The sequence below is a fragment of the Macaca fascicularis genome, chromosome 18, assembly GCF_037993035.2.
Source record: "Macaca fascicularis isolate 582-1 chromosome 18, T2T-MFA8v1.1".
Lineage (NCBI taxonomy): Eukaryota > Metazoa > Chordata > Mammalia > Primates > Cercopithecidae > Macaca > Macaca fascicularis.
The window spans coordinates 52,406,061-52,426,491 of NC_088392.1; the positions used below are offsets into that span (position 1 = coordinate 52,406,061).

Sequence of the window (20,431 nt, forward strand, 5' to 3'; positions counted from 1 at the left end):
AGCTGTGAGTGTAAAACCCATGTTCATGATTTCCAGCCCAGGTCTCTTCTAAGAGAAAGCTCTTCCAGGAACTCCCATCCTCTCCTGGCCCCAGAAGGGGCTCTCTGGAAGCCACTCTCTTGGCCCTGAGTCTGGTTACTTCTTACTGGAGAGGACAAATGAGCCCCAGCCTTACTTACCCACTCCAGATGGGGTCAGGGGGGTCTTGGAAGAACATGAAGCAGAGTAAATGTAACAGGGACCTTGAAGGAGACTACCTGACATTCAAGTGGCTCTCAGTACTCCCTGATGCCATCTCATTTCAAGCCAGCACCACCCACCCACGTAAGGCAACTAGGGCAGGAATCAGCATGCCCATTTGATGGAAGGGAAAACTGAGACCCAGAGAAGCAAAGAGATTCATCAAGCCTTGGTGGCAGAAGTGGCACTAGCACTCCTTTTAGTGACTTTTCTGAGAATGCCCTGTCCTCCACACATGAGTCTCAGAAAACAGATGCTAAGTATTCTGGGGAGGTGACTTGTGAGCTGGGGCCTTGGCTTGGAGTGTCCCTGGGCACACAGGTAGGCACACGATGTGAAAGGGGTTCTTCCAAGGGAGGGAGTAGCTCTTCTGCTGACTGGGCAAGGTTGAGACAGCACTCATGACTTGATAGCAGACTCTGGGCACCACTTGGGCTTTGTTGGCTGGAGTGCCCAGGACCTGGCAAATGGCCAGGGGTCATAAGAGCTTGCCAAGTCTACCCTCAACCTTGGTAAACTTCATGGGAAAATATATTCTCCTATTCTTTGGCTGCAAGTGCTCCTGGAACAGGGGCTGAGTGCAGAGCCCTGGGCTCACCTTTGAGGCAAATAGGTGGGAAAGAAGCAGGCACTGCCCCAGAACCATCCCAGGGGAGGCCAGGGGAGAGAAAGGGCAGTATCTGGCCTTTAGACACATACACATGTGTTTAAGTTCAAGCCCTGCCTCCCGCTAGATAGTGAGTGACCACGAGCCTTCCATCTGACTCCTCTGTGCCTCATGAGTATCCTCCGCACCATGGAGGAAATGGCATCTGCCCACAGATGTGTGATGATGCACCCACTGGACCTGGTCCTGTGAGGCTCTGTCCCTCTAGTGCCCACCCTTCTCTGGGCAGCTAATGCAAAGGCTCAATTAGGAAGCAAGGAAACAGAGCCAACTCCAGCACTGGGTGCCTGGCACAAGCCTCTAGAGTTGAGAATAGAGGGAATCAGTACTACCTAGAGGGCTTGGGAGGGCTGCCTGGACGAGGTGAGATGTTACCGAGGCCTTGGCTGATTGGTGGGAATTCACCAGGCAGAGAGAGGGATGGGGCCCATCCTTAGTGAGGTGAGACAGGGAGCTGGGCAGGGGCCAGACCTGCAGAGGCTTGAGGGAGATCAGGGAGGGGAAGGAGGGAAGAAACCCTGGAGCCGGCAGGGGTCTGCCTCTGATGCCCAATGGTGCCTCACAGTGCAGTGGGACCCTGGCCACACTCAGGCCACCAAGAGCAGATACTAGCCTTGCTGGTGGTCTGAGACTTTCTCCTAGGCCACTGTCCTGTCTCGTGAGATGCCCTGTACCACCTTCCCGGTGAGAGATGATTACATCCTTTTTGAAAAATAAAGAACAGGAGGAAGAAAAGAAGCGGAGCCCTCCCTCTCCTTTCTCCCTCCCACTCTCCCTGCCCCCCCTTTCTTCCTCCCTCCCGCTCTTGCTCTCTGTTGCTAAGTAGATGGTAGGTTTATTTGCGGCTGTCGGTTCCCAGTAGAAAAATTTCGTCTTGGAGAGCCGCCTGGATGGAAATGGCTTCAGCACCGATTTCATGGAGAAGGTCTGTGCGGTAATTAGTGTTCATGAGGGAGGAATTGGACTGGCAGGCTCCCAAGAAAACTACTCCCCAAAAGTTAGCTTGAGTCCAGAGGGCTACATCAAATCCAATTCCAGAGTGCACATCTCAACCGCTATATTTAGACCCACAGACGAAGCGGGCAGCTCAGTGGCTCGAGGTTCACGGGGGGCCTGGTCGTGGGAGGCAGAAGCAGCCCATGCTGCTGAGACCATGGGTGATGCAGAAATGTGATTCAGCCGAGGGCTACTGGTTCTCACTAGCCCCATGCATGTCCTCCCCCTTCATGCCCCAGCTTCCCCAGAACAGAACATTGGTGAGACATGGGGGAAAACAGAGAAAGACAGGAATGGAAGGAGAGAGGAAAGTGGGAGGCAGCCCGTGCTGGTCAACGTTGCAGTGCATTTCTACAGAACACATTGGCTGACTGCAAATGCCCACTGCCCCTCTGGGCCCCATACATAACTTGTTCACTCCAACCACTGCAAGGCTTTCCCCTCCTCCTTCTTCCTACCTACCTCCATTGAGGCCCAGGCAGCCTGCCCGGCCTACAGGAAGGTTCCCCAGATGCCCTGTTTCTGTCCATGGCTTCCTCAGGCCTCTACAGTCTGAAGCTTGTTTACTGGACCACACACCACCTTACCTGACTTCCTCCATGTCCCTCTGTCCTGGGCCCATCCCCAGGCTGGGTGACCCTGAAGTCAGGCAGTCTTTCTTCTTCTCTTTCCCTGCCTTCTCACTCCAGGCCAGTGCTGAGCAATTATCAGGCACCCCAGACATTTAATGATGGAATGGAGACCCGCAGGCCCCAGAGGGCTACCAGGGGCTGGGGCTCCATCTTGTCCCACCTGGGCCCTCCGCTGAAGGAAGAACAAGTAGAAGCAAGATTAAAAGCCAGAGTTCTTATTCATCCTTCCCACTTTCATTTTCTGGAACTTTCCCACATCAACCTGCACTTAAGCAGAGATTTTACGGATAAGGTGGCTCGGGTCCCTGGAAGTCCAGGGACTTGACAGAAGGACCCTATCCTGGCCTCTGAGCTAAGTTCAGCTTCCAACCCAGTGTCTTGTCACAATGCCATGCTGTGGGGGCCTTTGTGCCCAGGGTCCCCTTCTGGTTCTGCATCCCAGCCACCCCCACCTTCCCTCACTCCAGTCCTAGACTTCTGCTCTCAGCTGGCCTGACTCCTTGGCCATGGCCCACGTTTCTGGTACAACTAAGGCCTCTGCAATCAGCCCCACACCTCACAAGAAGGGTAGAGCTGGGGGTGAGCCCCTGCTCAGCCTCAGATTCCAGGCAGGAGAGGCCTCAGCTGGACTTTCCATCCACCCCACCCTTCTTGCCTCAGCCTCCCCAGTGGGGCTGGGTTACATTCAGCTTAGCTGAAACACAGAAAGGTTCTAAAGAAAATGAGCTAGAAGGCCAAGAGAAGGGGTAAACTGAGGGCACAAAAACAAGATGTACTCAGCTGCAGGAGTCGGAAGAGGTGCTTAGGTCAGGCTGCAGGCTGGCTCTGCCTGGCACAGCTCACTAAGCCGGGGCCTGGGTCTCCACAACACCTCTCCTCGGCCCTACTCCTTCCCATCCCTGGACCTCTCAAGGTCAGTGAAGACAGAGAATAGAGCCCTATACAGCTGTAGCACTCGTGAGCATTGCACCTGTGCCTCCCTCTCTCCCCAGCCCTGGCTGCTGCCCGCTGTCCACCCAGGCAGGGGCAGGGGCACTGGCTGCACTCGGCCCACACCTCCTCACATGAATCTGTTCTCTCGGTTCCCTTCCGTTTGGTGCACAGCCTTGGAGACACACCTCCATCTGTTGACTCACAGTCAGCTTCCTACACAGTTTGTCTGGCTTGCTCTCCCCTTGCCAGGGCGGCACTGGGCTCCCCAGCCTTACTCAACCCAGGAGGCGGTGGTGCACCTGAGGTCTAGCTACCTTACTGACCAGATATGTGGTCTTGGGATGATTGACTCGTGCTCCTTTCCTGGGTGTATAAAAGAGGGACGTGTACTTCCCATTCCCCACTCTTCCACTCATTCATTCATTGATGAGTCTGTTCCAAGGACCCACTTGGTGCCAGGACTGTGCGGGATGCTGAGGACACAGACTCATAGGTAGGGATCATCAAACCCACTTTACAAAAAAGGAAACTGAAGCCCAGAGAGACCTGTTGACCTGCTGGAGGCCTCCAGTCAGCACTGTCATGCAAACCATTGACCATCCCTTACCCCATGCTTCCAGTCCCCATGCCAGGCCCTGTGCCAGGAGTAGGGCAGACAAGAGGCATGCAGAGGGAGCCGGCCCCGCCATTGCAGAGCTCACAGGGTCCGCTTGAGAAGTCAACAGGTAACACGGATGAGAGTGCTCAATCCACATTCCTTCCCTTCCCACGAGGGACCTGCCATCCTCTTGGGGCTCCCCGTCCCTCCCAGGCTGTTCCATCTCAGTGCTGCCAGGACCCTGTTCTGCTCCTGTATGGAGATCTGCCTCCTATAAACCTTGTCTGCAATGCCCCAGCTTTCCTCTCTCCAGCCCTCCCCAGCCCACATTCCCAGGTCTTGACAATTCCTCTCACAAAAGAAACAATTGAAACTGAGGTACCTCTTTGGGGATGCATGAAGCCAGCTCTTTGTCACCTAGGCCCCTGCCAGCTCATTACCACCTCCTGTCATTAGCATCTTAGACACACACGCACACAAGGGAAACAAAACACACCAGTATCCTAGACTCTTCAAGCAAACCATCCGTCGCTCTGAGCCCCCACACGCGCTGGCCTGTGCTGTACAGGAAGTGCAAGGAGGTCCCTGTCCCCTATGAGTGTGTACGTGTGTGGTTATAACCAAGGAACACACACACAGGTCCTACAAAGGGAAGCAGACAACAGACAGTATGAAGGCCAAAGCCATTTTTCACTCTGTAGGGAATTTAAGGATCACATCACAACTATTACTACTGACAACAACAACAAGAGTAATACCCCCCATTAGTTATATCCCAGGTACTCTATTGGGCACCCAGGACCCCAGCAGGTGAGTTTCATTATCCCCATTTCTCAGATTCTGGAAGAGACTCTGTAAACTACCCCAGGGCTCCCAGAAGAAAGCAGAGGCTACTGTCACAGTCAGACCCACCTCCCTCCCAGGCCAGGTGCAACCCTCCCCCAGGACTCCAGACACCCTGTGGATGGCAGCAATCAGACCACAGGGGTTGGATGGCTTCCTCAGAGTCACCAGCTGGCTGGTGACAGGAACCTCAAGGTCCCATGTTACCACTGTGTAGGGATGGGAAAAACGGTGCAGTCTGGAGTGGTCGGGGGAAAATTAAATAGGTGGACAAGAGAGAATATAGGTGCTAGTCATGAGGCAAAACACAATGACAGGAAGGGAGGGAGGAAGAGGGAGGAGTCGGGCAATGGAAAGGACATAAAGAGGAAAGAGAAAAGGAAGGGAAGAAGAGGGGAGGGGAGGGGAAGCAAGGGGAAGGGAGGGGATGGGAGAAGAGGGAAGAGGAGGGAAGAGAAGGGAAGAGGACGGAAAGGAGGGAAAGGAAAGGGAAGGAAAGGAAAGGAAAGGAAAGGAAAGGAAAGGAAAGGAAAGGAAAGGAAAGGAAAGGAAAGGAAAGGAAAGGAAAGGAAAGGAAAGGAAAGGAAAGGAAGGGGAGGGGAGGGGAGGGAAGGGAAGAAGAGGGAAGGAGAGGGGAGGGGAAAGGAGGGGAGGGGAGGGGAAGGGAGGGGAGGGGAGGGGAAGGGAGGAGAGGAAGAAGAACAGAAAGTGAGAAAGCCAAATAAAGATGTTGAGGAAGGCACCTAGGGGAGTGTTGAGGAGGAGATGGTGCTCTTACAGGCTCCAGCCCTTCTAAACCACTCCAGGCCCCCAAACCTACTCTGTTCAGTCTTTGAACATACAGAGCTTTCCTTTAGCACACTCTTCCCTTAAGGCCACTCTGGGTTGGAGATTCACTCAGATGTCCCTGCAGTGAGTTCTCCCCCCGCCGAGTTGAGTAACCTCCTTCTCAAGGCTGCAGAGTCCAGGGTTCAGGACATGGGCTCTGCAGGCAGCCTGCCCATCTCACACACTGGCTCTATCAGGGACCTGGTCACAAGATCTCAGGCAAGTCTTTAATTTTTGAGTGACTCCATTTCCTCACCTGTGAAATGGGGATGATAAGTCTATTTTATAGACTTACATTAAATGAGTCAAAACATAGAAAGCCCTTAGAACAAAGCCCAAAATACAACCAAAAACCAGTAAGTGTTTGCTGCTATATTTGTGCCACCAATAGGCCCTGCACAAACTTTGGCTTGATAGGTGTGTTGGTTGCACACTCATCACCTGGCCTTCCAAGCATGCTTACTGATAATCTCTTTTCTTTTCTTTTCTTTTCTTTTTTTTTGAGACAGAGTCTCACTCTGTCACCCAGACTGGAGTGCAGTGGTGCGATCTCAGCTCACTGCAACCTCTGCCTCCCGGATTCAAGTGATTCTCCTGTCTCAGCCTCCTGAATAGCTGGGACTATAGGCGCAGCCATCATGCCCAGCTAATTTTGTATTTTTAGTAGAGATGGGGTTTCACCATATTGGTCAGGCTGGTCTTGAACTCCTGACCGCCTAGGCCTCCCAAAGTGTTGGGATGACAGGCATGAGCCACTGCACCCAGCACCGATGGTCTCTCTTAAAGCAGGGGGTATGTATTTCATGGCAAATTGTGGGCCATCAATAAATGGTTGTGAAATGAATGAATGAATGAAGCATCTTTTCACTCCATCCACAGATGACAGCACCTCCAATCCCAGTCACATGGTTTGTTTGGTCTTATGTAACAGTCAGCTGATAAGCTGGCTTCATTTCTTTCTTGGTGGGCTCTGTGGGCATGTGGGTGGGTCTCTGGGAAAAGAAAAACTAGAGCTAAATGCTGGGCTCTGTCTTACCCCATAGGCCAGGCTCCCCATTTACCAACTCCTCTGACCCACCTTGGGCACTTCTTGAGAGTCAGCATGATTGCAGGATGACCTGGAATAGCTCTAGCCCTCCCCAGGTCCGAGGCCAGCTGGCTCTAGAGCAAAACCCAGAGCCCCTACTCCTCTGAAAAATGAGAATTCTGCTTCCTTAGGGCCCCCCTGGATTTGAGGGATTGACTCATTGAGGCGGGCATCCTGGTCACAGTTGCTGACTCCCTCTTCACCGCAGCCCTCAGGTTAAATATTGCTAAATGCCTTGATTGAACTTATCATATTGGTGTTGGGTGCAGCCCAAAGCCCAGCCAGAACACTGGCTTAAATGACCAAGATCATGAGAGAGAAAGACACCCTCTATCGAGAGCTGGACTGTGGCCTGCCAGGACAGTGTGAGATTGTTTTCCTGCTTTTAAAAAGAAAATCACATTTTCCAAACATTGATCCTGTAATATGGGACTCCTGGCTATTGGTCTTTTCAAAATAGCCTATCGTGGATGCTGAGGTCGGAATTTCTTGGTTATGCTTGTTTTTTAAAAAAAATTCATTGCTGTTATTCTTTAAGTGAATTAGTGCCTGTTAGGAAGAAACCGGAGGAGAGAGGCGAGATTATTTCACCTCACCAGGTGGGTCCTGAGTGCCACCATATGACCAGACCCTGCAATCAAAGAGGCGTGGACACACCCTCCCCTCCTGAATTTTGTCCAGCTCAACCCAACTACTCTTATGAGACCCTATCCTGGGGCTTGGTAGGGGGCTCCAGAGAAGAGGTCCAGCCCTGGGAGCTGTGGTCTAGTTGAGGGACAGGATTCTCACAGACGAGAATAGCAGAAAGCTGCTCAACCAAGCATTCATTTGAGGACATCAGACATGTTTGAAGGAGACCTAGCAAGGGCTGAGAAGCTGGGAGGGTTAGAGTGAGGAGCTGCAGCTTGAACAGGGTTCAAAAGGTTGGAGATCTGGTGGAGGGCCCGGGAGTGGGGAAGGCACTCCAGACACGGGGAGAGAATAAGCAAAAACCCACAGTGATATGGTCACACACTGCTGGGGAAGGGAGGCATGGCTTAGCAGTGTAACCCAAAGGGAGGGTCTGTCCTAAGAAGCCACAAAGGGACTCATAGCTCCACTGCCTTGCTGGTATGATCTATTCTCCTTTCATAGGAGAAGAGTCAGAGAAGCCCATCGCACACACATACACACAAGCACGCACGCACACAAATCATGCAGGCAGAGAGCTGTCCCTGTGGATATATCATGGAGAGCTTCAGGCCTGGGGATAGGGACGGGGGCTTCAGAGGCTGTCCAAGGACAGAGTCCTCCGAGCTTCCCTCTGCATGGGGAAGGCGCTCCCCCTGTGAAAAATGACCCCCATCTCCACCTCAGCAGTCCCACAGCCATGGAGAGCTCCAGCAAGGGGAATTTTCTACCACTCACTCGGCAAGCATTTGCTGAGCTCGCTGTGCAGATATAAGACACATACACAACCCAGCAAATGATACTAGCCACTGGAGCCTCAGATGCGGCACGGTGTGATTCTTATGCGCTGAGGAGGTCAGGGTGTCAGGCCAGGGCTGAGCCACGTGGCTGAGGTCAGCTAGTGAGGCTGTGAAGTTCTGACCAAACAGGCCAAGAGGGAGAGGGAATCCAGGCAGGGGTGGAAGGAGTGAGGCAGAGGCTCAAAAGCTGTTGGTGAGGAGGGAGGTGGTTTCCGTCCCAAACCAGTGAAGATGCCTAGCTTCGTCAGGGGCCCTGTCTGTCGCCCATATCACACAATTTAGCGATGGTTTTGGTCTTGCTAAGGAGGCCTCTGAGAGCCCCTTCCACTGTGGGCCGTCCCCACTGAGTTGAGCCTGGCTTCTCACCCTGGTCTAAGAGAATTCAAACAGGAAGATCTAAACTCCCCTACCAGGTTCATTAGAAAGGAACATAGTTCAGCTTCTAGGTTCTAGCAAAGAATTTATCCTGGCACTCATGTGAGTAGCAAATGCCCCAAATGCATTTGAAATCCACCCTTGATGCTCAGCTAGAGACCTCTGCAGAGGAGCCCATGGCGTGCCTGCCTTTGACATTTGAGAGGGTACCTGTGATAGAGGAAGGCCAGGCACCACCTCAGCTGACTCTACGTGGGTCCCTGCAGGAAGAAAATGAGGTCACCCTTGAGCCCCTTATCCCAAGAGAAGGCCACAGGATGGGAGGTGGGGAGGAAGGACCTCTCCCTTCCAAGGACCCTTGTGTCTCCCTGAGCACGGCCCATCCTCACACTGTCCTCAGACACTGCCTAGGGCTCCTGGAGGGGGAAACAGGAACTGAGCCCAAAAATAGTCATCAGGAGACCCAGGGTCTCTGCTCTCCCACTGTGGCCACATCTCAGAGCCTCTCCCAGTCTCAAGCTTCTGAGCTGTCAGACGCTGATAATACCTCCCATCCCCAGACTATGCTGAGGTGTAAGAATGCTGAGATCATGCACATGACAGCACTCTGGCAAATCAAGGCCCTCTGCCGAAGAAACACACACAAGGGAGCACCCTCATGCTCTCTTGGGGACCAGTAGGAGCTGCTGGCCAGAGAAGAGGTGCAGAAGCAGGCCCCTGGCTGCAGGAACAAAGTCCAACAAATGTGGTCAGCTGAGCAGACTTCACTTCTGTAAGCCCATGTTGGAAAGGCTGACACCCACCCTGGGCCAGTCCCTACTTTCCTGAGCCTCATGGGCCCATCAGGCCTGGCCAGACATGGAGGAGCTCTTTGCTGAAAAGGGGGACAGGCCATCAATATGTCACATTCACTTTTTTCACAGTGCTATAAAGATGGAGCAGCCGACACCAGACATGTAATTCTCAAGCTTTTAGGGCATAAACAAGGGCAACTGGCAGGGAGGGACACTTGGCAAAGGATCCACTGGCTGGTCCTTTAACCCTCTGAGGTCTGCACCTCCTTGTCTAGAGCCAGTTAGGTCCCTCAGTCTGAACACGCTGCCCTGAACTCAGCAAGGAAAGAAAGAGAAGGTTGGTCCCTTTCCTGGGAGATTCAAGTCTAGCTTGAGAAAAATCTGGACCATCCCAGTTCTGTGCACATCTCTGTCTTGTGGGTAAAAAGGGCAGAATGAGTCACAGTGAGCCATTTCTTTTCCCATACCACACAGAGGAGTTTAACTCAACAAAACTCACTTGCACTCTAGAATGGGCCATGTTCTTCTCTGGAGTTTCTGATTTAAAGAGAGGAGACTCTGGAGGGCAGTGCAGAGCCTGAAAGAAGAATGCATGGCCAAGGGGGAGATTTCAGCACTTGGAGAGCCCTTAAAGAGGAGAGCAGGCTGCAGCCTCTGATGCATTGGCTTAGGGGACCATCCCTCTTCCCCCTCCCCCACCTCTGCAGTCCCCATCACCCCCATCCCCACAGGCTGCCTCCTCTGAGGAAGACGGATGGCTCCTGCCACCAGGGGCCTGAGCGATGTGTTGACTTCCCCAGACCTCATGGCCCACCTTTCCCACACCCCCATCCCTGCAGCAGCCACTTCCTGCTGCCACTCCGCTCACACTCACCCAGCCAGAGGCAGAATGGAGCTCAGCAATCTCTGCATTCTACACTGTCTGCCACTGGTGGAAAGGGGGCCCTGGGGTGAGCTACTCCTATAATAGAGTATTTACTTTCTGGGCGAACACATACAAATGCAAGGCAGACAAAGACATGTAGGATTCTAACTGCAAAATGAGAAGGACCATTGCCAAGGGCTATGAGAGATGCTGGGGTTGAAGTAGTCAGGGAAGGCTTCCTGGAGGAAGGAAAACTTAGACACTCCTAGAAAGTTACGTGGGCCCTCAAGGAGTGAGGCATGGGGGAAGGCAGCAGAGGAAAGGATGATGTTCTTAGGCTTGGGTTTACCCCATGGGGGTGGAGAAGCAAGAGGAAGTCAGAGATCTATTCTGTGGGTGGGGAATCACTGTGTCACATGGAGAGAAGACACTGCAGGAATTGTTGGAATACCAGCACGGAGTACTAGGAGGAGTGGGAAGAGAAAGGGAAGAAGATCTAGGTGGAAAGAACTAGGGAAACAAGAATGGCCAGGGAAAGTCCTGGGAAGATGGCAGGAGGGTCAACCTGTGGCTGGACACACAGAGAAGAGCGGAGAAAGTGGCACAGACCCATGGGGTCTTTTTCCCACCTGTTACTCAGTCCTGCTGAGCCCCAAGGGCCCAGCCTCAAGTTGTTCACGGTTGAGGTGAGAAAATGAGGCTCATCCTTGAGGCCGACCATGGGCAGAGGCCACACGCGAATCCACAGAAAGTGAGACCACAGTGGCCGAGGTAGATGCTCAGGGCTTCATCTCGGAGTAGGACATAAGAGGTGGGTCTTAAAGGCTGTGTGGACTCTGGCCAGGCACTCGAGGTGGGAGGATGTTTGCAGAGGAAGAATATGTACATGAAGAGCTGCTCTGTAGCTGCCTCTCCCTCAGGTGGCAGCAGAACATCTTCTACAAAAGGTACCAGGAAGACTGCCTTTGCCCACCCAGAGCACGAAAGACAGAGCCTGGATGGGGAACAGATGTGACCTCAGAACGCCAGTAACCCTCTTCCCAGTGAAACTGGTGGACTTTCCCTCCCTCCCTCTTGCTATCCACTCCCAGAGATGCCACTATAACTTCTCTGCAGTGGCCTACATGTTTTTTAACTCCTCCAGGTGATTCTCAGGTGCAGCCGGGGGTGAGGATCACTAAAGAATGATGCTCCGCAGCTGTGATTTCAGGCACCATGGCAGGTGGATGAGTGGAAATTTGGGGCAGAGGGGCCTTCAGGGAGCCCCTTCCTTGGCCCCTAGGTCTGGCTAGTAGGCCTCCTGCTCCCTTCTCTTTCCCCACCCCCCAGCTTTTTCCCACTTCCTCCAGGCCAGCCAAGTCCAAGGCCTAAAGGATCTGATGTTTTATTAAAGTCCAGACCTTCCTATTCTAGGGCCACCTTCCTCTGGCTAATTCTGTAATTCAATTAGTAGGAAGGCAAGGCCCAGCTGGGGTGGGAGGAGGGAGAGCATCACATCGGGAGCCTTCCCTTCTGTGATGATTACACCCCAGGCTTCGGCCCTGTTCAGAATTGGGCAGGAAATTGTACTTCCTTCACTTCACAATGACAAGGGCCTTTTATCCTGGTACATGGGGGCTTTGTAAATTACTGCCATCTCCATGCAATTAATTCTGCTGCACTGTGTTTCCCCCCACATGGGAGAGGGCACCACCCACCTTCTTGGGCACAGCACCACCCCTTGCACCACAGTCTGCAGGCCGCCCATATCGGAGAGGGGCATCTGCCACCCCTGCATGCACCTGAGCCTGACAGCACCCTCCCGCTGCCCACGCTGCCTGCCCCTCCCTGGCCCAGTGCTCACCCCTCTTGCCACACTCCTTCTCCCTTCCCTCCTCACTCTGCCAGCATTTCCCAATCTCCCTTCAGTGCCCCAATCTTGAATCTCTTTCCCCTACCCCCATAGTCCCTCTTGGTCTCCAGCTCACAGACACCTGAACGAGCAGCTGGGCCCTCCATTTAGTCGTATAGACATAGAAGAGCCTGTCTCCACCCTCACCGAATTGAAAGTCTATTCAGAGACAAGGCATCAAGCTGGTAAATGGAAGGGATAAGTAAATAAGAATGGTAAGTGGGAGAAGGTGACATGGCTGAATAAGGAAACAGGCATGCAGGCCAAAGTATTCAGTGTATGTGATGGAATCTCGAGCATTAGAGGACAGGCAGGTCTGTGCTGGCCAGAGGAGGTGGGCACGGGGTCCCTCTTGGGTGAGGAGAGGAGGTGGGCATGGCGTCCCTCTCGAGTGAGGAGAGGGTGCTGTAGGGAGCCCAGGTGTCAGCTCCTGAGGGCAGCACTGTGGTGTGATTTCTCACCCCACAGTTCTGTTACCTCTCCGCCCCCACCCCACCTTGGATGATTTCCAAAGCTGTCTCGCTCCAGAACAGGCTGCGCTTCTATCCTGCTTGATCCCATGACTCAGGAAGAGGTGGGACAGAAAGCGCTGACCCCTAAAGTGTGGTAGACTCTGTAATGAGCCGGTGCTGGGAGAACCATCCCAGACACTGGGACGGGAAAGGGGGCAGCTCAGGGTGAGGTCCTAACCCACCCAGAGAGCCCCTGGATCACTTGGGTGGCTCTACCTCAGGTCCCATCAGAGTCACACAGCTGGGAGGGCCCTCGAAAATGGGAGGGCGAAGATGGGGAGGTGGTTGCACCATCATGGATTCCATCCCCCAAACACCAACCCCCAGAACTCAGGGCCAAAGAACCAGAACCATTTCCATTTCCAGCTTGCAAAGTCGAGAGCACCTGTGTCAACCCCCAGCACCACAGCAGCCAGCCCCAGCTCAGAGGAAGCTCTGAGGCAGGGCCACAGCCACCCCACCAAGGATAATTTCCCTCATGAAGTATATTTGCCAGGTGGCAGATGTGCAATGATCTTTGTCTCCTCAATACAGGCCATGGGCCCTGCATCCTGTCGGGCTCACCTATTCTCACCCACCTCCTTTTCATTTCATCCTCCTCTTTTAGCAACGATTTTTTTTTCCTTTCAAGTTAATTATGCAAGTGATACACGAATACACTCTGGGTGTAAATGTGTCAAACAAAACAAAAAAAGTGAAAGTCATAGGAAACATACCCCCCTACTCCCCACCCCGTACTCCCTGTTTCCAGTTTGGTGTGACTTCCAGACTTTGTCTTTCACATGTAAATACAGGCCTGAGTATATAATGGGCGAGTTGATTGTGTCTCCGTTGTACATACATGGCGTCTATTATTTCACAACTTGCTTTTCCCATCTGACAATGTGGCTTTCCATGCTGGTACACTGAGGGTCTTTTCATCTTTTTAACTGCTGTCGGGTATTCACAGTTTAAAAATGAAAACATTCCTGTCCTAAGGGACATTTAGGTGGTTTTTACGTATTTATGGGGTTTTGTTTTTTGTTTTTTGTTTTTTTTGCTATTCCAAGCAGCCACACTGGATCCTTGCTGACTCCTCTGTAAGCACAAGTATATGTGGATCGTAGGACTTGGGGGGGATTTCTGGGTGTGAAGATGGGGAGAGATTTCTACGCCACCAGCTATATCCCCAGGAAGGATGAGGCACCCTCCACAGACCTTCTCAAGCCTCAGCTTTCAGAGCCCGGTGCTAGCCTCTGTCCCACACTGTCTTGTGTTGTTAGGTAGCTGCTCCCTGAGAGAATCCCGTTTCCCACCTCAACTGTGAGTTCCCAAAGGGCCCCACCAGGGATATCTCTGGAGACACCTCAGTACATCATAGGAGAGTGAGTTTGGCAGATTGGTGGCTGTTGGGCCGAGGCTGATGCTCCCCACCTTCCCCGCTTTCGGCTGGACATCCTCACAGCCCACAGCCCCCTCCTCAATCCCTGCGAGATGTGGAAATGAGCCACAGGAAGTCAAGGCCAGCTGTCCTAGCTGGGGGTTCTCTGTGTCCCACCCCCATTCCCTCTCCAGGAGAGAGCAGTGAGTGTCCAATGGCTGAGGTTTGGGCACCCTTTCTTCCCCAGCCCCCCAACCCCCACCCCAGGCCTCTCACCATCCACAGCACCCTGTGATGGTAAATTCTCCTCCTGCAGCTCCCTCCCCACAGTCACCATTCCCCCAGGGCTCTGGCCTCAGCCAGGGAGCAGACTGGTCCCTTCCTTTGAACCCCGGAGTCAGCGTTAATAACTGCTTATCCGCATTTGCCTTTCTCAAAGAGCCTTAAGATAGCCGACTAATCTGCCGTGCTGGCGTGTCAGCCGCTGCATCAGACAGGCTGGAGATGGACTGGGAAGGGCCCGGGGTGGGACTGCCCAGTCAGCCTCTGTGTCCAACCACTCCCGCCTCACAGAGGTGCAGAGGGAGAGAAGGAAGGGGCTTCAGCACCTCTCTAGCCCCTGCTTCACAACAGTGAACTGATATTGACACTGCAGCCTGCACTTAGTGAAGCCTGCAGAGGCTGTTCATACTCACTGGCAAGTAGGTCTCCCCACAAGCTTCTGAGGGCCATTACTTTTCCCATTTTACACATGAGGAAACTGAGGTGGGCCCTGCCTGGGAAGGGGCTCTCCCGGGCTTCTCTCCCTGCTTCCTTCTTTCCTCTCTGATCCTTTCACAAATACATTCCTTTTCCACCTCCTCTCTGAACCCGAAAAGGGAAGGGAGGCAGGAGGAATTTCTACACTGGAAGGGGAGGAAAGGGGTTTTCATTGGGTGCAGGCTGGATGGTGGAGGAATCAGGATCTGCAGTTGTTTATCAGCCTTTCCTGGGATCCACTTGGGGGTGAAAGGGGAAGCATGGTGAGAGTGCACTGTCAGGTTCAACAGGCTCCTGGGAGCTCTTGGGGCAAAAACCCTCCCATCAGGAACCCGCCTATCAACCCTCGGGCAACCTCTGGCCCTGCCACCACTATGGAAGTCCAGTGTGCCTCAGTGTCCACAGATCTTGGACAGCTCTCAGTAGCCTCTGAGCACCATTTCTGTGCCTATTGCCCCCACCAAATTAGCTGAGGTGTTCTGACATATTAGCCTGCACCCATATGCTGGGCACTGAGAACCAAGTAGAAACAGAACAAAACCAGGTTCCTAACCTCATCTGAGCACGGGGAGCCTGTCCATCTATGAGCAAATATATGTGACTCTGTTAGGGAGTGATGGGTGCCAAACAGAAAACACAATGGGACAAGGAGTCAGGGTCTGTGTGAGCGCAGGGCTATGTCAAATGGGGTGGTCAAGAGAAGTGTCTCTGAGGAGGTCTCATTTGAGCAGAAACCAGAGGGAAGGGAAGGAGCACACCATGCTGATAGCAGGTGTGGGGTCGGGGGGCCTTTCTGGGCAGAGGAAAGACCAGTGCAAAGACCCTAAGGCAGAGTGCGCCTAGCGGGCTGAGAAGTAGTGAGGGGGCCGGTGAGTGGGGAGGGGGGGGGAAGACTGGAAGGAGATAAATTCAGGGGGTGGAGACGGCAGGGGGAGGTCACCCAAGGTCTGGAGGATCCTAAAAGATTCTCGTTCACAACAAAGTTGTGAGCTCTCTCAAAAACTGTGGCAGAAATTCCTGGAAGATGGACAAAAGCAACAGATTCTTTTTCCTCTGGAATCCTTTTCTTATTATCTTGGGCCATGGAAACAATATGGTCATTTCCTCCTCCTACTCCTCCTCCTCTTCCTCCCTCCCCTTATCCTCCTCCCTCCAAACCTGCCCCTGACCTTGTCCCAAGCTGGCTTGCCTGCGTGCAGCAGAGGCAGTGGCCACCTCCTGGTTGCAGGCAGAGGACAAGGCCAACAAGGGGACGGGAGGAAAGACGCCCCCGGGAGAAGCAGGCGGCAGCACGAGGGACGACGTCACGGGGGCCTCTGACCGCTATTCATTTCAGTCCCCGGGTGTCTCCATCAATAACGGTCTGCCAGTGACCAGGAAGGAGGAGGACGGGAGAGGGAGGAGGGGCGATCTGGTGTCTGGAGGAAGGGAGAGATGAGACAGAGTGGGAGAGAGGCTTCTCTGATGCTTCTCCAAGCCTGGGGCAGGAGTTGAGAGGTGGGGAAGGCAGAGGGGGCACTGGGAGCCGAGAGTTTCTGTCTCCCAGGCTTTTCTCCCTGCTTCCTTCTTTCATCTCCGTTCCTTTCACAAATACATTCCCTTTCCACCTCCTCTCTGAAGCCAGAAAGGGAAGGGAGGCAGGAGGAATTTCTACATTGGAAGGGGAGGAAAAGGGTTTTCAATGGGTGCAGGCTGGATGGTGGAGGAGTCAGAAGCTGCAGAGGACACCAGGAGCATTCTGTGCCCAGCAACCAGAGTCTAAAACATGCCTGGTCACAAGGGCTGGCGTAGGTACCAGACTGGCACCAGCAGCCTGTGGGCCTCATGAGAGGAGGGCCTGGGCCACGAGGTCTGGCACAGAGCCTGGCACAGAGTGAGAACTCAGGAAATAAATGGCCATGGCAATGACCAAATGGCTGGCTGTGGAGATTGGCTGGGGATGGACTAGACCAGCCAAGGAGGGCTGCCTGGAGTAGGTAGACCTTGATCAGATTCTTGAATGATCAACGGGTTTGGGAGAAGTGAACATGGGGAAAAAGGGCATACCAGGTGAGGAGGTGGTGAGAGCAGAGGAATGGGGGGCAGAAGGGAGCACAGGTTGTTGGGGATGTGGCCTTGGATAAGACCATGTGAGAGAGCGAGGAACAAGAGAGGCAACGATTCCACAGGGTGCCTTCTCTGGGGCCATGGGTGGCTTGAAAAGGTCTGAGGTGACTGTTCCCCAGAACACTCAAGCCTGCTTTCGCCATAGTGAGCTTTTGAGCTTTCCCCATGGTTTTGAGCCTTGCAGGCCTCCCAAGCCACCTTCAGCCACATCTGCAGGCAGAGGAAGAAGGCCTGACACTGGGCACGCTGGGCAGCTTATGAGAACTCCCAGAAAGACTCCCCCATCCCCACTCTCTTGGCCTTGTCACCACACCTAAAGGACAGCACTGAAAAGTCACCCCTTGAGTATATTGCTCTGTCAAATCCAGATTCCCTGTCGATGGGGTGGGGTGTGGCCCAATTAGAATTACTCAGCGGGAGAGCTAGACTGAGCCTTCCCAGTTCACAGGTGGGGAGACTGAGGCCAGAAAGAGGATGTGATTTGTTAAGGTCATCCAGGGAATTAAAGGCAGAGCAAGGGTGATCTAGCGCTGTGCCTCGGTGGCCTGGATATGCCCTAGGAGCCCTATGACTTGGAGGGGTGTGAAGACCACCTGTCACTGCAAATTAGACAACAGAGGTTGGGACAAGGGACACAGGGTACGTTTATTTTATTAGGAGGGCTTGGCTTGGGGTACTCCTTACAGACTGAGCCTTTATTTGGAAGGCTTAGAGGAGCCCTCCACCATCCCTGAGGTAGCAGCGCCCAGCACTCCTACCGGCCAGGAGAGTCCATGGTCAAGTGTGGCTAGAGGTGCTGGGGGTGAGGGGTGGAAGCTGCCCCTTCTAGGAAGCGTAGGGGCTGACGCTGAAACAGGGCAGAGAGGTCTGAGGCACCAGGGTACCGGGTAGGGAGAGAACCGTAGGGAGAGGGGGGTGTAGTGGGGGGAAGATGCAGGGTGGGGAGACTCCGCGGAGGGAGAAAAATAGAAAAGCAAAGGGAGGTAGGAGAAGCAGACAGCCGGGAACACAGAGAGGCAGAGAAGCTCCAAGAAGAGTGCACGAGAGAGAAAGAGAGGTGGGGACAGGGACCGAGCGGCAGGGAGGGGCGGGAGCCTGGAAGGCGGGCGGCAGGGAGCGTCGGCGGGCTCGGGGGCTCCCCACTGACCCTTCTCGGCGCTTGCTTCCCTCCCCAGGCTGCGCCTTCCTCACCTACTGCGAGCGTGAGTCAGCGCTGAAGGCCCAGAGCGCGCTACACGAGCAGAAGACTCTGCCCGGGGTAAGTGGCGCCCGCCGCGGCGCAAGCGGCCGACGCGCCGATAGGGGGCGACTTCGGGAGGCCGGGCGGCCGCGCGGCGCGGGGGGAGAGAGCGTCAGGGCGCCCGCCGCCCGCCTGCGCTCGGGAGCCCGCGCGCCCCCCAAATCGCCGGGCTCTCGGCCGTCCGGGCCCGACGGATCGGGGCAGGGACCCCACTTGGCCGTGGCCTTGAAGGTGGAGCCTGGACGCCGTTCCTGCGCGGGCAGTCTGGGGCGGGGGAGCGGCGCGCCCCGGGGCACCGACCGGAGCCGGGAGCTGCCTCCGCCGGGCCTGCGGGCCGCGTGCGCTATCCAGTCAGCCCATCGAGTCGACGCCGTCCGCTCTGGGCGGGGTGACTGGGGGGCGGCGTGGGAGGGGGCGCCGCGAGTGAGATCACCGCGGTTTATTTAAGGAGCCAGCCCTCGTCTTTGATAAACTATCGCGCCTCGGCCCTGGTTTATAGCTTCTGTGCGGGGGAGAAGATAATTATTTATGGCCCCCCTAACTGGGTGTGATATCAGCCATGGCTATTATCGAGGCTAGTTCATCACCATAAAATAAGAAGTGTTCTTTGGGTCAAGGGTCTGCGCGGTCTCTCCTGTGGGTTCAGAGAGATGGGGCGGTGGTGAGGGGGGAGAGATATACGGCTGCTGAGTATCTAAAGATAAATGGAAAGATGTGTGTTTGTGGGCATAATTTAAAGAATTTCTAAATATAGTGTTGACGCTTATACAATGGACACTGCAGGGAAGCACGTGTGTTCTATAAGTATGCACACCCATGCTTACACATGCATGTTTACATTCTTACCAAGCCAACCGTATGTAAACACACGTTTCCATTTCTACCCCACAGCGGGAAAGGTTAACCAGGTAGACGGAGAGAAAATGCAACTCCGGGCGGAGGCAGCCTTCCTTTGCATCAAAGATCTTTCTTTACTCGTTTAGGGGTGGGGAGTGCTGAATTACACAGGGCCTTCCTTCCATTAAGACAGTCTTTGTATTGTATTTTGGTATTTGTGATTGCAAAGCACGGGGCTGAGTCATCTTAATAACATACCCACAGATGCAAATATATGGAAATCGAGCACCGCACAGATTTTGTGTGAAGCCCAGCTCTGGCAGGGTGGCCGTTCCCCAGTTGTTTTTTCAGTGGCGCGGCTACATGCACATATATTATAGTAATTACTTTCTGGGTGCCCTCTGTAAGATGGCAGAAATATGCTCCACATCGCCCCATGTTATGTGTGAAGCATAAAGCCATATTGTAGGATAATCAAAGGCTTCTGAGAAAGGTTTGTGCTGATTAATAAAGTGTTTATGGTACTTTGTTTTGGGGGAGATTGTGATAGATATTTTAGAGCCACCCAAATGGAATAGAAAATAGCACATTGTTATGGGAGGCCCTTCATCAGCTTGAGAGAGATTGCTGGGGAGTTTCATGATGGCTAAAAGCCGGAATCAGATGTGGAAACAGACAGACAGAAGGTGGGAGGGGGAGGTTTAGGATTTTGAAAGGGGAGAGGCTGGGAACTGGGAGTATTTCAGTAGCAAGTGTGGATTGTTGAGGATCTAACATTAACTTGTGGTTGTTTATTTTACATATAATAGAATAGCTAAATGATGGAGTGTATTAGTTCTTTAATAATTTATAGAAATACTTTGATGTTGCAGTAATTACATTAAAGGTCACATATCAAAGGTAATTTGGTTGAGCAGCTGTGATGGTTTCTCAGAAGCAATCAATATCACTGTCCGTGGTGCTGATTTCACCAAGGGGCCTGCCAGATTAAAGAAGGCTTATTACCAGGCAGAAAGGCCCAGGGGAAATCAGGAGCACATTGGAGCGACGCGCCAGCCCCCCTTCCACCGATAATTAACACTGTTCCCCATAATCTGTGCTAATCCTTCATACTAGGAGATCCAGTGGCATTTTTCTGAAATCACAAAGACAAGTTGAGTAAGTTTGAGGGAAAGGGCAAAAAGAAACGTGAATGTATGTTGGGACGGGGAGGGGGGAAGATAGATAGAGCCCAACAGCAGAGCTGAAACGTAGCCTAGAGTCCCCTCGAATACCATCCCTTCTTCAAAGGCTTCACAGGGAGACTCATGGCCTCAAAAACCTCATCAAACAATTCTCGGGGCAGGCACGGCCCACCAGAGGGAGGGGCAGGAATAAAAGACCGGATTGCAGCTCGAAG

The 20,431-nt window shown here is 53.4% G+C and overlaps 1 protein-coding gene across 50 annotated transcripts in view; it reads left to right on the forward strand.

Annotated features, from left to right (window-relative positions):
- Positions 1 to 20,431, forward strand: part of CELF4 (CUGBP Elav-like family member 4) — a 321,563-nt gene that overhangs the window by 61,295 nt on the left and 239,837 nt on the right. For all 50 annotated transcript variants that reach the window (XR_006693956.3, XR_006693958.3, XR_006693957.3 and 47 more), the window contains exon 2: positions 18,131 to 18,213. Coding sequence is in view for 28 of the 50 variants with exons in the window: in XM_065534268.2 (XP_065390340.1) it covers positions 18,131 to 18,213 (83 nt within the window). In the remaining 22 variants the exon portion in view is untranslated. The remainder of the gene's footprint in view (positions 1 to 18,130; positions 18,214 to 20,431) is intronic.